This window comes from Anoplophora glabripennis, unplaced genomic scaffold (assembly GCF_000390285.2).
Source record: "Anoplophora glabripennis isolate ALB-LARVAE unplaced genomic scaffold, Agla_2.0 scaffold493, whole genome shotgun sequence".
In the NCBI taxonomy this organism is placed as follows: domain Eukaryota; kingdom Metazoa; phylum Arthropoda; class Insecta; order Coleoptera; family Cerambycidae; genus Anoplophora; species Anoplophora glabripennis.
The window spans coordinates 108,377-125,701 of record NW_019416669.1 but is presented as its reverse complement, the minus strand read 5'-3'; the positions used below and the strand labels follow the sequence as shown (position 1 = coordinate 125,701).

At 31.3% G+C, this 17,325-nt stretch overlaps 1 protein-coding gene across 1 annotated transcript in view; it reads right to left on the bottom strand.

Moving 5' to 3' along the window:
• Positions 1-16,258: 16,258 nt before the first annotated feature.
• Positions 16,259-17,325, bottom strand: part of LOC108909656 (neuropeptide CCHamide-1 receptor-like) — a 61,470-nt gene continuing 60,403 nt past the window's right edge. Inside the window, exon 5 of the mRNA XM_023455192.1 lies at positions 16,259-16,478. Coding sequence (XP_023310960.1) covers positions 16,259-16,478 — 220 coding nt within the window. The remainder of the gene's footprint in view (positions 16,479-17,325) is intronic.

The following is a 17,325-nucleotide window of genomic DNA, read 5'->3' as shown; positions in this document are numbered from 1 at the left end:
TGTGTAGGTATAATATTTAATTTTTACGACGTTAAGCTCAAGTGAGCTTTCCGCGGGTATCATAATATTATTTACAATCTAAATAATATTTTGAATCTAAATTTGTTATTTTAAATAATCATAATTGGTTTTTAGTTTTTTAAAAACATCTTAAGAATATTTGTAACATGACGAACAAGGTTATGCTAAAGCCCAATCAGACAATTTACCGAATTCCATGATGATTGCGGAGTATTTTATTTTCTTCGGCAGAAATAAGGGGAACAAAAGCAAACAGGCATGAAAATGTGATTTATAGATATCTACATAAATTTATTTTCTGACGTTTTTACTGATGTATTTTCACACATCGGTACAATGCACCAGTAATAGTATTAGACTAGGCGGTTTCTGTTTTGGCTTGGGTGAATCGTATATTTTTGGCTTTATGGCTTTCAAATATCACTAGAAATTAAAATTTTTCTATGCTCTCCTAATTGACGGATTCGTATTTTCCAAAAAGCGTTTGAAAGCTTGAGAGCCCTTCTATAAGTGGTTAAATTTTCAAGTACCTAAGGGCCTTGGTTTTTGCTGTGCAAAATTTTGAAAATTTGCAATTTTTTTTTCAAAATCTGGATTGCAAAATTATTATGCAAAATCTATCTAACCGATTTTGATGAAAGTTGGTGTGATGATTCTACATAATATGAAGTTTTCTTGAGCCAAGAATGAAAGTTCCAACCCAATTTAAAGACCTCAAAAAGATTTGGCGATTTTTTCGATTTTTACAATAATAATCATGATTCATTCGATTCGATTTGTAACTAGACGTGTTTTGTAAACAATTTAATTGCAAACAATTTTTCCTCTTCCATTTTCGCCTAAAAAGAACTGAAAAGTTAAGCCCACGTTTTTTTAATGCTCATAGAAAAAATTTAATTTCTAGTGACATCTGAAAGCCAAAAAGCCAAAAATCACCGTGGATATACGATTTACCCAAATATGGACTTATTGAAATGGATGCTGTCTGGACTATATGATTTAAAGGGATTTGCCATAGTTATTATAAGTTTAACTTCACAAATTTACAGTATATATAAGGTATCGTACTGCTTATTGACACCACTCCATACATTTAATAACCAAAACAGTCAGCTGCACTGTCGAAACGCGTTATTGTATATGTCGCGCTTGCCATTTACTTACTGATGACGTCAACGTATCGACATCCCAGTCCATGGCGTTGGCGCGCGAAGCGAACCGATTAAAATTTTAATATCTAATAACTTTTTAAAAATAAATTAATATAACAAAACCTTTACACATTGTTTGTAGTATTCAGTGTATATACAAAAACTATTAAAATATTTTTTTCTGCAAGAGGCCTATTGTTTTCAATAACACTACTATTCTAGGCAACATGAAACGAGTTCAAAGAGAAATAAAATGTTATGGGTTTCTTAACCATTTGTTTACTGTTTGAAGCCCTTCTGCCCCTGTCTCTAACAATAACGATATTTACTGAAGCCCGTGGATCATCCCCTTATGCAACCAGTTGTCAGAAACAGCCCCTGCAATTTTGCATTGCATAGATTACGCGAATATCTCTGTTATACAACAAACTGTAGCCGACAAATCAAAGCAAACACCTATCGTACACATACTGTCAAAAAATAATTATCTATTTTGAAACAGCTGGACAAATTTCCCTCCTTTGTAATGCCAGAGATTTGTAGTCCTAGAAGCCAAAACAATAGCATCCACCACCAATATAAAATTATAAAATTGTATTCTTTGATGTGTACATACGGGTGATTCACAAAGTTTCCAAGAAACTGATATACAGGGTGTAATAAAAAATCACCATCAAACTAATTTTAAAGTAATATGAAAATGTTAAATTATTATTATTATTTAATAACTTACAGTCTGCACAACATTTACCTTATTTATAATGTTAATTTAACACAATCAGCATCCTAAAAATAAAAAATCTTTAATATTCAATGTTCAATAAAAAAAATAGTTTCTGGTCCACCCACTGGCAGTGATCAAACTTTTAAACAAACTCAATACAAGAGACTCCGCTCTTGTGTATCCTTTTTGAACAATATCAATTTTTTGCCACATATTTTTAAACTGACTTTCTTTAGATATTTAAAGTTTTGGTTATATGTCATTATACAAGAATATGTGGACATATATTTTTTGTTCTTGTTTGTCTCTTATTTATAGAAACAATATATTGTAACGAATTGGAAATGCACACAAACTATCACTATTGAAAGATTACCTGACCGAAATTTGGATCATAAATAAAAATTAATTATTAACATAGCAAACAATAAAATGGTATAAAATTGTTAATATAAAGAGTCTGAATAAAAATAAGTATCAATTAAAGAATATCACATAGTATAAAATTGATAATTTTAATTTAATTCACAAATACAAAATAAATTCTTCAAAAGAATGCATGACATCAACATGTTTAACACCCAGTACAGTGAGAAAACAGAATTTAAACCCAGTGTGACATATATCAAAAGAAAGCCCAATATTCATAGATAAATCTGTTATGCATATTTTGGGTAGACGAGTAACTGTAGAGAAGATATCTTAAATGAACTGAAGTCAATTATGAAATTGTATTATCAAATGTCAAAACTAAAGTTGGCTTTACAAGTACCAGAAGATGACCTAGAAAAAAGAACATAAAATAGGGAATATTTAATAATAAGTAATAGATTTATATGTTAAAAATAAAAGGACATTGTAACAAATTTATTAGGTATAAGAAGTGCAGTGAAAGTGTTGTGAAAAAGGGACGTCCAAAGACGGGAATTTATGTGAAGGGATCTTAAGGAAAAATAAACACTAGAAATTTCCAGAAGGAGAAAAACAAATGTTTATTTATTAGTTACGGCTTGGTTTTTGGTAAGAAGCTAGAAAGGAGAAGTAACTCCAACAAAAATTAAATAAAATTCAAGAAAAACAGTCAGGAAGTAAATTAAACTTACTAGTAACATCGAAAATCGTTTGTCTTCAAAATCCACATAAAGAAAATTGGCCAGTGAAGAAAAATTTTGTAACTAGTATAAGGCAGTATCCAGAGAGGTATTCCAGTGGCCCATAAATGGTACAAAAGACATCGTCAGCGCTTCCAACAAGGAAAGAAGCACGCAGTAACCAACAGGTACCTAAAAATAGAAAAATAAAGTGCACTAGAGTATTAATTCATAGCTATAACCTACAAATAGTACAGTATTAATACAGTATACTTTAGAAAAAGGATAAATTAAAATAACAGGACTTACCTGAACAAATTTAAAAACTAGCAATCCAAAATCTAGGTTTAAAAGCTCCAAAATTGAATGAGCTCACAACAAGTTCTAAAAGGGACAGCCATTTTAATTTTAAACGTCAGATCGTGTTAGTTAAAATTTGTATAATTTAAGATATGCAATACACAATACACGGGCGAGTGGTTAAGGTAGTATCAATTAAGAATTCGAATATAGTAAAATTTTGTTAAAAAAAAGGAAAAAGCCCAGTCCTTGTGTTGTCAAACTGTAGTAGGATAAGAAAAGGTAAAGAAAAAGAAAAATATTCTTTATTATTGTTCATCTTTAAAATTTAATTTATAAGAAGCCATTTCTGATCTAAAGTCAACCAGTTAAATTTTGTTTTCTTTATAATCAATTTAACTAATTTAAATAAATATTGTATAAAATTTAAAAACTCTATTTTCTGGCGTTCTGCATCAATGCAGAGTATGTTAGACAGAGACAAGTTATGTATGAATGATACAGAAGCGACTCCTGAGATTCAAATTAAAACAAACATCTGAGTGACAGCTAGCAAGGGATAAAACATTAATATACGAGGTAAATAAAAGAAAAGGTTTGTATTAAACAATTTACAGTTAATCTAATTAAAAAAGTAATTACAGAAACAAAAACCAAAAACAACGCAACACTCAATACATGACACAAATTTGACAAAATTAATATTTTCATAACAAATAAATAATATCTTAACAATATCTATACAAAAACACTTACCTGAGAGTTAAATTGTTAAATAATGCAATTCAAAGAAATACTTTTATTGATCTAACATCCTTCTTGTCAAAGATTGGATCTGGGATTTTTTTATGAGTTGTGATAATACCCTATTCTTTTTTTGCCTTTAGTATTAAATTAAATGCGCTCCAGTTAAAATGACAAGGTGTCATAGAAATGTTAAACTTCTCTGAAGATCCTAATGGTAAATATTCTGTTTTGTTATTTATCACAAGTCCAATTATATCGTTTGACAAATAGCGGATATTGTCGCAGCTTATTCTGCAAAGTGACATTGATAGATTGGCTTATGTCTTAAATGACCCTAATTTTTCTTGAGACTAGTAAAAATGTCACCTTTAGTATAACAGAGATTTGATTACTGAATGAATACATCGAATATTATTTTTGTGCAATTTGCCATGTTAATTACACCTTCAAAAAATTATTGTTACGCCACTGTCTACACCGTTAATAATAAATCCTATTTTTTCGGAATCTTTAGTTGAAACGAATATTTCTGTTTTATGTAAAAACAGTCTTTGTCACAATCTTCAAACTAAGATGGTAGATAATAAAACAAGCGTACATTTATTTGCGCTTTAAAGTAAGTTCTACAAACGAAATTTTACAGCTGGAATAAAATACCACTGTATGATAGCATTGTAATCAGGACCAGAACAATACAAGCCGTTATCGTTAAATGCTTTAATAGCAGTACGCTAAAGGCAGTAAAAAGCACCAACGATATCTTGTAGAACACGGAAAACAAATAATTTCCACTTTTACAGGATCACTCACAACTTAATAAAAAAAAAATATGTGTGTGCAATGAATTCCTTCAAATACTACAGTATAATAAACAAAACAAAACGGACGTTTCCAAAATTATTTAAAAGTATTTATCTGCACGCCACTGACATTTGGTACCGTGCACGCCGTATAATCAACTGCATGTACAAAAAGTTGACGCATAAAAAATAATTTTAGCGAATTTAATTATTGCTTTTATGATTTATTTAAATATATGAGCAAATTACCTGTAATTGGCCCTATTTCCGATAATATCAAAGTAGATTATCTCTATTTGATCCTATTTAATGACTATGGACAAATAAATTCTATTCATTAACCAGTAATATATTTGCAATCTAAAATTAGAAATTAGTACTGGGTGGCCCGTTATAATTGTCCCCCACATTTAACTCCCTTATAATATACAGAAAAAAAGTATAAACACAAACATTTTATGTAGGTATCATGACATTTATAGAATTTTTATAAACTGTCACATTTTTTATACAGGGTGTAACGGATGTTGATGGCCAAACATTAGAGGGTTATTATACAAGTAATTTTCAACAAAAAAGTATTATAAGATTTTTTTGGAAAATTGATAGTTGCTCTTTTATTTAACATTTTTTGATTTCAAAAAATTGTATGCCTTTTTTTATAAAAACAAAAATATCTCTGTTATTCTTGCAGTAATACAAATAAAGTTTACTTATTTAAATGTATAATTTTTCATTTATTGAATCTACGTATTTTTCTGAATCTTACCATACATACAGGGTGTTTCAGGATTAAGTCGATAAACTTTAAGTAGATATTCCTCATAAAAAAAATAAGAAAAAATCAAGTATAAATTTAGTAATAATTAACAAGTTTAACGAAATTTAACAACATTTGCAACAAGTAGCTATTAATAGTGGTAATGTGTGTACAAGCTCAGTCCTGTAGTTCAAACGGGTATAACTTATGTCAAATATGTTATTGCTATTTCTCCACCTGTTTGTAGCGCATTATTACAAATGCATTATAACGAGCGTTCAAATAAAAACGTGGTCGAAGTTGGCTCTGACACATTGGACGTAGGGAGTAGCTTATAGCGACCAACTTAACCTCATTTCTCAACGAGCTGTATAGCAGCTGTCAGTTTCAATAACGTTAATGACTATATAACTTTATTTTAAAGAATAATCGTGATAACAATAACAAACAATTAAAGGAGCTGCGGAAAGTGTCCCCCTCCTTGTTATAACAATAAATTAAAGCAGCTGCTGAAAGTGTCCCCCTCCTTGTTCCAAGCACTTTTCACACCTGTTCCTCAAAGAATTAAAGACATTTTCTAAGATGCTCGGGGTATTGTTAATTTCACGAATCTTGTCTATAAGTCGAGCCTGCAGATGGTTTAAATCAGGAATAGGCAGTTCAAAAATAGTGTTTTTAAGGTAAGGCCACAAAAAGAAATCACACGGCGTAATATCACATGACCTCGGTGGAAATTCATGTTCAGCATTGAGACTTATTAGTCGATTTTGGAAAACTTCCCTCAACATATTCATCGTCTCGCCTGCCGTATGTGCCCTTGCGCCATCTTGTTGAAAGTAAAAGTTTGTAATTTCGTTTTCTTCCAGCTGGTTAACAAAAGGAGCGATAATTTCTTCTCTATACCTTTGCGCAGTAAGAGTACCATTAAAAAAAATAGGTCCATAAATCCTCCTTCGATTGAGAGCACACCAAACTCCAATTTTTTGAGCGTGTAGAGGGCCCTCGACAAAAAAGTTATCTGGTTTTTCAGAAGACCACATTCTCATATTCTGTGAGTTTACGTAACCACTTAAATGAAACCAGGCTTCATCAGAAAAAAAGGTGATATTATGAAGTTCACCGTAGTTGTTTAAAAACCATTCACAAAATACAGCCCGTCGCGGAAAATCAACTTCATGAAGTTCTTGCTGACAAGTTAAACGATAGGAGAACAAACGCAAATCTTTTTTTAACACTGTGTGGCAGGTACCGACTGATACTCCCACCATTTGTGATAAAACACGTACAGAAGTTCTTGGCGCATTTTCCATTATTTGTTGGACATTTTCTTTTAATTCTTCAGTCCGCTTTTTAGGTCGGCCGCTTCCTTCTTTTCTTGTTACACTGCCCGTTTCACGAAAAACATTAACACAACGCTGAACTGCACTTTGAAAAATTTTGTACTCAACAACGCCGGGAAATTGATTTTGAAATTCTATGAAACATTCCTCAATAGAATACTTCCATATTCCATCAATCTTGCGTCCATTTCTAAAGTAGGACTCTATGATAAACACTTTTTGTTCTTGAGAAAACACCATTTTAAACGCTTTTTAAAACGAAAACATTCAAATTGATAGCGGCGATATAGCGCTTTGACAGATGACGTTTAAGTTCATTTGCTATACGCTACGCCCTACGTCCAAATTTTCAGAACCAACTTGACCACGTTTTTATTTGAACGCTCGTTACTATTAATGAAAACTTTGACATAATTTGTGAATATATTGGAAATAATAAAAATGGTACAGTTGCCCAGAAGCTCCATGCAAAAAAACTTCACATTTTACGGTTCACAAGTGACTTGAATTCCTTTGTTCAAACAACTTTTTTTCAAATTATGCCGCTAGGACAGAAAATAACCTACGGTGCTACAGTGCATTTGAAACTCGCAAATGTAAATTTAATATACATTATTTTCTGAAAATTTAACTTTTTGGAAATTTGGCCTAATTTCGAAGGCGCATATATCTCCAAAGTTTTTGGATAAGTTGTGAAAATGATTTGCATATTTTACGTAAAACTAACAACGTATGATTCAAATAAATCGATTCCCTGTTCTGTATTCAACTCAACCAAGTGGAAGCTATTATTCCAACCGATACCCCTAATTTCGTGAATTAATTAGAGGCAGTGATTACCCAACAATTTATCTATCTCGAGTAGGACTCTATCTGGGAATTATTTATGGAACATCTGTTAATAATGTAATGGGATAATTATTCGCTCGTTTTGCGAATTAAAGCTACAATCGAGTATAGTACGTAGGTTCAAGATTATGTTCATTTAGTTGGATGATTGTACAAAGTAGGAATAAATGTAATGGAAATCCGTTTATTTAGCTCAATAATTTTGTTCTACTAGAAGAATAAAACAATCGTTTACAAATTACTCTTTATTTTTTACAGTTATACACAATAAGAGAGAGAAAATAAATTTTAAAGCGATCGTGTACAAACATACATAAAACTCAGTACAAATGGGTTTCCTGTATAATCCTTCGATACATCATACGAGTAGACGACCATAAGGTGGTCCCATCTTATAAGTTTTTAAATGCACAACATTTAGGTCAGATGAGTCACTGTCAGACTAAATAATTTTACAGATATAGACTGAGGTAAAAAAAGATATTCATTTGTGACATAGTTTTAACTTTTTCTTGGACATGTGTATACTCTCCAAAAGCTTTTACAATTGATATGATGAGTAATGATAATGAAGTGCTTTTAAAGTTTAATTTTTTCAACTTAACACTTAATAGTATTTTAAGATTACATGTTGTATATTCCTCTGCTCCTTCTTCAAAATAAAGTCAGAAAACACACAACTTAACCTTAACCTACGCGCAACAGATTGACTTGAATTTCATTTAACCCAGAAAATTAAGGTATGATAAATATTTAATTAAATAATGCTATATGTACATTATTACATTTACCGTTGGCCGATAGCGTCTTTTTTACTACTACAAATACATACAAGGTGGGCAGAAAAAAATATTTAGCTGAAGTTGTTCTTTTGATTTTTATAGAGCAAGAATTGTATCCTTTGAACATCCTCTATGTATTTTTTTTTCCATTCGACAGATGATAAGGCACGTTGTAACAAATTTTAAGTCGTATATTTCCCCCATTCAACAAAAAAATTGGAATGCATATCCTGCTACAAGAACGCATTTAAAAGTCAGCAGAAGAATATACTGTAACAGCAGGATTCCGTATTAAACTTTGTTTAATTCTTTTGCTATATTATTTTTTTCATGTGTTTATAAAGAACTGCACATGAATGACGTAAAATAAAAAATAACTTTTGTTGAGTTCATAAACATGATAATTCTTATATTTTATGTAATTTTTTGTGGGTTAATGTGGTGGAAACTAATTTTGTAGAGTTATATCTTCATATGTAAAAGCTCGAACACATAAGCTTGTTTCCTGGTTTGTGCTTTTAATTCCCTTTGGAATTTACTAACTAAAAATTTGCATTTTATTCATCAAAGGACTCATAGCTCATTTCTTTGTTGTTTTCCAAACTGCAAAATATGACGTTAGTGTTTTTTGCTTTTTAATATACCTACTCACATGCATATGTATTATCTTTTTAAAGGTAAATATTTCTTTATTTTTGTGTTTCCTTCTTTTTAATTCAGTCTAAAAGAGAATGATGGTAAAAAGGAAAATTCTGCATTCTATGTACATATTTTTTATGCCGCTAACCTTAATGTAAAATTTTATAATACCAATGAATGTTCTCTTTCATACACTGAGGGAAAATATAGTATACAGGGTGATTCACAAAAGGTGACCAAAATGAAAGCTCTTATTCAGTGGTGAATTTTAAAGGGAGTCTTTCCTATATAGTTTTTATCTAGGACTCTTCCTTAAAAAGATGCAAAAAATTGAGGTACACCTAATTAATTTAAATTAAATTCTTGAACCTGATAAACATTATTTATCTTTCTTCTAACTGCTCAGAATGTCAAATCTCTCTCTTCAGCCATTCAATTAAATACTTTTCTCAGTATATGGACATTATATTCTTGTTTCAGTTACTTACTTATGTACTTTTTGTCTTGTTCCCACAGATCGCCTGTCCCTTTCACTATTTTCAAGTTTTTAAACTTTAACTCTCGTTACAAAATAATTTTGCACTATCCCTGATGTTGTCATAACAGTCATAATTTCTTTAGATCTAAATTTTTTAATAGCCATAATAATTTCAAGCCAACAAAGTACATTTTTAAGGGGCGACGGAAACTCATCTCATTTCATGTAACTCACATTTTTATATTGTACTCGTAACTACAACAGTTTCGCATTATACTAATTTGTGACGTAAATTATAATCCTTGTGCTATACTGGTATTAACCGAAAATTTGTGGATATACGGGGTGATCTTTGATTTTTCACTGTTATTTTAATTATAGCTTTCGAACTATATGTGCAAATTAATTTATTTCTTTCCTTTGAAGGAGAAAAAATTCCCATTATTTTGCACAGAAAAGTTCACCCTGTTTATTCTATTAATAGACCTTTTTAGTAGTGACGTCACATACGCCAATGGGCAACCCAACATTGTCATGAAGAGTTTCTCAATATTTTTACTAGATCGATTTTCGACCTTATGTACTTTGGACATACGTGCCAAAAAAATGGCTTCTTTGTCATGACCTTAAATATTGGGATATTCTGGCAATATTAGAAATATTTAAGAAGTTTCAAACCCCAAGTGACAAACTAATGGAATTATTATATATTTAAATTTATAAACCAATATTGACTTTTATAGTAATTAATAAATTAAAATTATATCAATGTTACTGAGCATGCGCATTAAAGATAATTTCATGTAAAGTTTGGTTATGGTTAACAATACGTCTATAATAAACCGCTTGAAGAAAAAAACACTCAATAAACACACAGTAGAACATCAAGAAAAACAATAACGATACTTAGTAGAACTAGAAAATGCCAAGATTAAACAAAACAAGAGAAAATACGCTAATGATGACAGCGATAACATATCAGCGTATGAGTCTATTTTTTCCGAGCATGAGCATTAGGAATAACACGGCTAATGTTAAATTTTTGTTTTATTTAAATTTAGGAATATTCTTTTATATCGTTTTTTGTAAGTTTTAAGCACATTAGTGTGTTTGTAGTTCTTATATACTTCCAAATTCTTGTAAAAATAAATCAATTTGAAATTGTTCATTTTTATAGTATCTAGTAAATAGTGCAATTGTCAGATTCGGTCTGTACAATTTCAACTATGACAAAAATATGTGACGTCACACTAAAATAGTCTATTAACATAACATAATTGTAAGTACATACATGAACCAGTGAAGAAAAAACACGATTTCGTTATTTTATCACAGTTTCCTCAACTTCTAAAATAACAAGGAAATTTTAGTACCACATATTTATTCACTGAGCTTCTCCCAATTACCGTATATTCCTTGTAATTAGAACAAATATTTTTATATTTTAGGTTGGTATTAATTAGATAAATTAATACTTCCTACTGCACTGTAAAATCAACAAATCCAGATTCCCTAAGGGGAACACAAATTAACACATAATTAGCACAAAATTATAGACTAATAAAATTATAATATTTCAATGAATGGTTTCTAACTTGGCGGATCTGTGCATGGGCATTAGATATGCTCTCAAAAGCAATGACAGGTATACCTTACAGCTGTGGACAATAAAAATGTTTCGCCGTATATAATGACCTTTTAGTCCGGAAGCATTTTTTTGTCCACGACTTTTTATTTCATTGTCAAAGTTTAACCAAAGTGAAAAAATTCCAATTTGTTTCATACTGTGTTATGACCTATGACATATTTACCTCATACGGCTCTTTTTTTAGATTTGATTGACTAATATCATGAAATTCATATGAATTGAACTGATGGAAATAAACTATTTTAGTCGCATCAAGAATAGGGTTAAAGCAGTAAAACCATACACATCTGAATATACGTATTTTTTGTATCTTACATTTTGTACAAACTAGTAACCGGTGTAACGTCCATTTTATAATTCCGGACATTATTTACATGGCAATGGTCATTTATATCTCTGGAATGTCCGACTGACAAATTTACAGAAAATTAAGGTACACTTAATTAATTTAAAGTATAGAGGGTGAATCTTAATTAACGGACAGGGCAGTTGCTTGCCTCTTTACTAAGTTGCTTTGTTCAGGAGCTAGATGATGAGCTACATTTTAATTTTTTCAAAATAATTTTAAAATGCTTTGTTCATTTTAAATGAAATTTGGTATGCTAGTAGTGTACAGATGTCACTTTTTGATGAAGTAATCGAATATATTTTCAAAAATTGCTTTGAAATATTCTTAAAATTAGCTAAGTTTTCCCACTGCTCAAATTACACTAAGGTATTCTCCCTCTGTAGTGGAAAAATTTCTCTTTTGTTTAGTAAGAGATCTGGGTAGAAAAAATATAACCTTTTCCCCATTATCAATCTGCTGAGTTAAAACAGCACCGATGCCATAACCCGAGGCATCAGGTTGCAAAACAAATGGTCGGGAGAAATCCGGGCACGCTAAAATAAGAGCTGAAATAAGCTTATTACGATCACAATCATCTGTTCACTTAAAATGAGAATTTTTACAAGTTAATCGAGTCAGGGGAGCGACAATAGAAGAAAAATCGGGCACTAATCTCCGGTATCAACTAGCCATACCTAAAAAAACGTCTAACCTCAGTTGTATTTGTAGGAATTTTCACATTTAGAATAGCTTCAACCTTTTCGGGATCTACATGTAGACCATTTGCATCCACAATAAAATCTAGGTATTTGAAAGAGGGATGACAAAACTTGCACTTTTCCTGACTAACCCTTAGTCCAACTGCGTATAAAACGATCAAACACTTGGGACAAAATCGTCATATGAGTGCCGAATTCAGGTGAAATAATAATGATATCATCCAAATATACAAACACATAGGGTTCCAATTCTGGACCAGGGACAGTATCAATAAGTCATTGCCATGTTGCAGGGGTATTAGAAAAACCAAAAGGCATTATTTTAAAATGATATAATCCCCGACCACTCGAGACAGTGATTGTAGTTAATTCTCTTCAAGTCCTTTGACGGGAACCTGCCAATAAGCGGACTTAATATCCATAGAACTTAAATATTTAGCATCACGTAAACGATCTAGGATTGCAGAAATATAAAGTAGCGGATAGGCATCCTTCTTAGTTGATAATCGATAATCGCCATCACGTTTCGGAACTAATAAAATGGGAGATAACCAGGAACTTTTAGACGGCTGAATTATATCTTGTTCCAACATGCTTTTATCTTCTTCATCGATTATTTTCTGTTTAAAGGGCCAAACGGGATAGTATCTCAGTTTAATAGGACGAGTGTCGGTAGTAAGGGTAGTATAACCTAAACTTCTCCACAATAATTTAATTTTTTTTCCAGAAGATTATTTAAAATATTTCTCTAAGCAAGAGTCGAAAGAAGGTGTTGGCAACAACAGAGCAAAATGCCAAACATCTCTGTTATGATCTGGACCTATATCCATAACAGTCCAGAAATCAATGCCTGAAATTAGAGTGTGTCTAAGTTCAGGGACAACTAAAATATCTACAACGTGAACTTTTCCCATTATTGATACAGGAGTATGGAAAATGCCTAAAACAGAACAGCTTTGACCGTTGGCCACTGCGCAACTACTAGAAGTATTTCGATCTAATTTTAAACATGTTGTTGATGTTTACAATAAGATAAGTTACTAGTTACAGTCGATTATTTTGATTTCAGTTCAGTTGAAATAAATGTTTTCAAAAACAAGTCATACTATTGAAGCAATTTATCCAATTAAATTAACAAGTAACAGCTGTATGAAAAGGACTTTTTGTTCTAGAAAAAAAAGTATTTTTCGCACAAAATGTTTGAGTTATTTGGTTGTCAACTTTATCGCCATCTAATGGCTAAACAAAGCAACTTGGTATAGAGATAAGTGTTAAAACACCATATTTTAGAATTCCCGACATGCATCTGTCTGTCGGTTCGAATACGAATCACTCTGTATACAGCGTGTACAGGTACGGTTGAAAAGAGGGAAAAATTTTAATTTTTCATTTTATAAAATAGTTATTCTTGTTAAAAAACTTTTGGTTCTATGCATAAATCCAAGAAAGTAGTATTAAGTGGACCACTTATACAGGGTATCCTCGACAAAGAAATTATTTGAAATGTAGTAGTAGATTTTATGCTTAAACTCAATATACTATATTATATAAACAGCACCAATCCATTTCCGACATTCATCTATACGGGGTGTTCTTAAATTGTCTAAAGGGTAAGGGTCAAAAAACAAAAAATGTTTAAGTTAAAATTTTCTAATTTTTTGAAACCATCGTACATGGAAAAGAATCGCTATGCTTGATTCATGAATAGATTTATTAAGATATTCTGTATTAGCATATCTACTATAACGTAACCTTGAATTAAGTAAATTAAAAGTTTAATTTTCTAAGTGGAGATATTTTATTTAGCTCAAGGTTTTGATTTTCTCGGATTGTACTGAAATCATCTACTTAAGTATAAATAATATAGAATACATTTTGTCTGTATATGAATAAAAAGTAATTTGTAGCATACTTTTATTTTTTTTAATTATGTAGGTTTTCAGAAGCAAAACAATATTTTCTACTTAGTACTTTATATACGAACATTTTTTGTTTTTGAGAAAACATTCACAATAAAAAATTATTATTAATTGAGCCTAATTTGAAGATACTCGGCCTACTTCGATATGTTTTGATTTTATAAATTACCGAATTGCAAAATAAAAGCTCATTGCCAACAAATTTGGGATTTTGGAAGACAGTTTAATTTTCAACAACTTCTATTACAATTTTTCTCGATTTCTTACAGAAAAATGGCATTTACACAATATGCAGAAAATCAACGTAGGCCGGTTGTTGTTAAAATTTAGCTTTCAAAATTACTTTTCTTAATGAAATGTTTTGATATCTTATATGGAAAATCTTATACGATCTACCTACACAGAATTTTTTTGTTCATGTCAAGATCTATTTATTATATTCAGCCCTACAGTAAAAAAGTTGAAACTAAATTCTTCTTCTTGCAAGGTTTTCAATAAAAATTGACTTTTCAGATTTGGGGAAATCTTGTATGCACTAAGAACATTTGGATACAAAACCTTGAAATTAAAATTGTTTGAAATATATTTCAAGTTTACTTTTGGCAACTTCACATTCTTAATATCGCTAATACTAGAATTATTTATAAAATTATTTATTAAATGAAGTGATCTATTGTTTAGCTGTATTTCGCTATATTCATAGAACATAGGGCCCATTTTCAGTAATTAATAAATAAATACGTTACAAATTATTTTCTAACCAAGCAAAATATTACTAATCATTTCTTAAGAAGGGTCAGCCTGTATATTTTGGCCTACATTTTTCTACCTTTGAACACAAGCAAAATATTTTTTTAACAAAAAGAGTGTCAGCAAAATCCACTTGTTTCTGAGACTTTGACAAAGGCGACAGGAAATATCCTAAAAATATTCTAAAAATATCCAAAAACTCGTCATGAAAAATGAAAATTAGTATCACTTTCAGTTTTTCAAAAATTTTCGAAAATCACCCTTATTTAGGGGTTGAAAAGATAAAAAAGTGAACAAATTAAGAATCATCAACAGTTGTAAAACCCCAAATATTTCTATGTTGTTATCAAAATAATATTTTTTCGCATTATCTACAATTTTTGTATATTTGGGGGATGATTTTACCCCTTGAGAGGGATGATTGATGGGGGTATGGGAGTACTTGTGTATAAATTATTCTAATGAATGTATTTGGAAACATAATTTTTTTCATGCATTATAATGTATTATAATTTTATGTACTTTGAAGACGATGGGTCAACTTAGGGGTGGTTTTACCCTCATTTAGGGGCATCTTCCTTCGGATCTAGTGATTGTGGGTTATTAACGGTTCAATTATCATGTATAAAAGAAAAATAAAAATAAATTGTAACCTTTAATATATTTTTCGCATTTTTAGGCGTTTAGGGGGTGATTTCACCCCTTTAGGGATATTATGGGTTGATTTTCAATCCGGACAAGACCGTATCAAATACGAAATTAGACATTTTCACGTTCATAATATTATTTTGATAACATAGAAATATTTTTGGTTTAACAACTGTTGATGATTCTTAATTTGTTCACTTTTTTGTCTTTTCAACCCCTAAATAAGAGTGATTTTCGAAAATTTTCGAAAAACTGAAAGTGATGCTCATTTGAATTTTACATGACGAGTATATGGATATTTTTAGAATATTTTTCGGATTTTCCCTGTCGCGTCTGTCAAAGTCTCAAAAACAGGCGGAAAAATGGCTTTTTTTGCGGTCACTCTTTATTTTTTGCTCATAAAATGAAAACTAACGACGTTTTCCATCTTTTCAACACCATCCTCGGACCTACTATACGTCACAAGAAATCATTGTACTACCAGTGACACATCCGACCTTGAATCTCTCAAAAAACATCGAATAAAAGCGCGTCCGTCCTCGCGCTCCACGCGATCTGTCGCACTCAAATCTTGCTGCAGACGTGGTCGCTGCCGTTGCCGAGGAGGGTGACTGACGTCTCCTGGGCGACGGCGGGATCCAGGCGGCGGTTGATGGCGACGTTTCGACTCTTGCGGCTTATCGTCGACTGGTTGCGCTTCATGGATACCAGGGACATGGACGTGGCGTGCTGGGCTTGGCAAGTGTTGCAGCGGGACCTCTTTGGCTTGATGCAGAGCAGGTATCTAGAACAAAGAAGAAATATTGTCATCGGAAATGTACCTATTCAACAAGAACAGAATGATGAAACAGAATACATACTAATCTGAAATCATTATTATTTTTTTAATCAAATATATAGTCGATAGTTTTTTTAACTGCACTTAAACTTTTGTCTACGCCATTACTGGGCAGCAGACAAACTCAGTCATATCAGCACGTATCAGCGTTCTCCGTTGATACTTTTTTGAACCAAATATACCGGGTGTCTCATTTTAAAAAATACACGTGAATATCTCTTAAGTTAAGGGCTTAATGAAACATTTTTTCAAATAAAAGTTGTAGGATTTTGAGGTCATTTCAAGGTCCAGTTGATTTTTTCAAATTAATTTTTCAAATAGAAACCAGTATCTTTCAGACCAAAATAGGAAGTGCGGAGAATTTGGCTTCCGGATATAACCTTGATCATGACCTTTAGTTTCAAAAGTCATTTGAAGGTCATTCTAGTATTTTGCAGGCAAAACTTTAATCTTGTTAAGATATTTTTTTTTGATATGTCGGGCTCGCCATAATTTTCCAGAATACCCATTAACCCTTTGGATCCAATATGTGGAATACTCGGCTCGACCTTGAGTTTTAATGTAGGTTGAAGCATTTTCATAGTGTTAATCCATATGAATATTAAAAATGTTTACCAAAAATTGGTCGGCCATATTGGATTTGAATAATTTCAAATTCTGACTACATATTCACGATCAGCTCTCTTGAAATCCCCCGAGTCGGCAAAACGGAAATGAATTTTGCAACTAAATACTAAAATGACCTTCAAATGCCCTTGAAGGTATGGTCAAGGTCATAGTCGGACGTAAAATT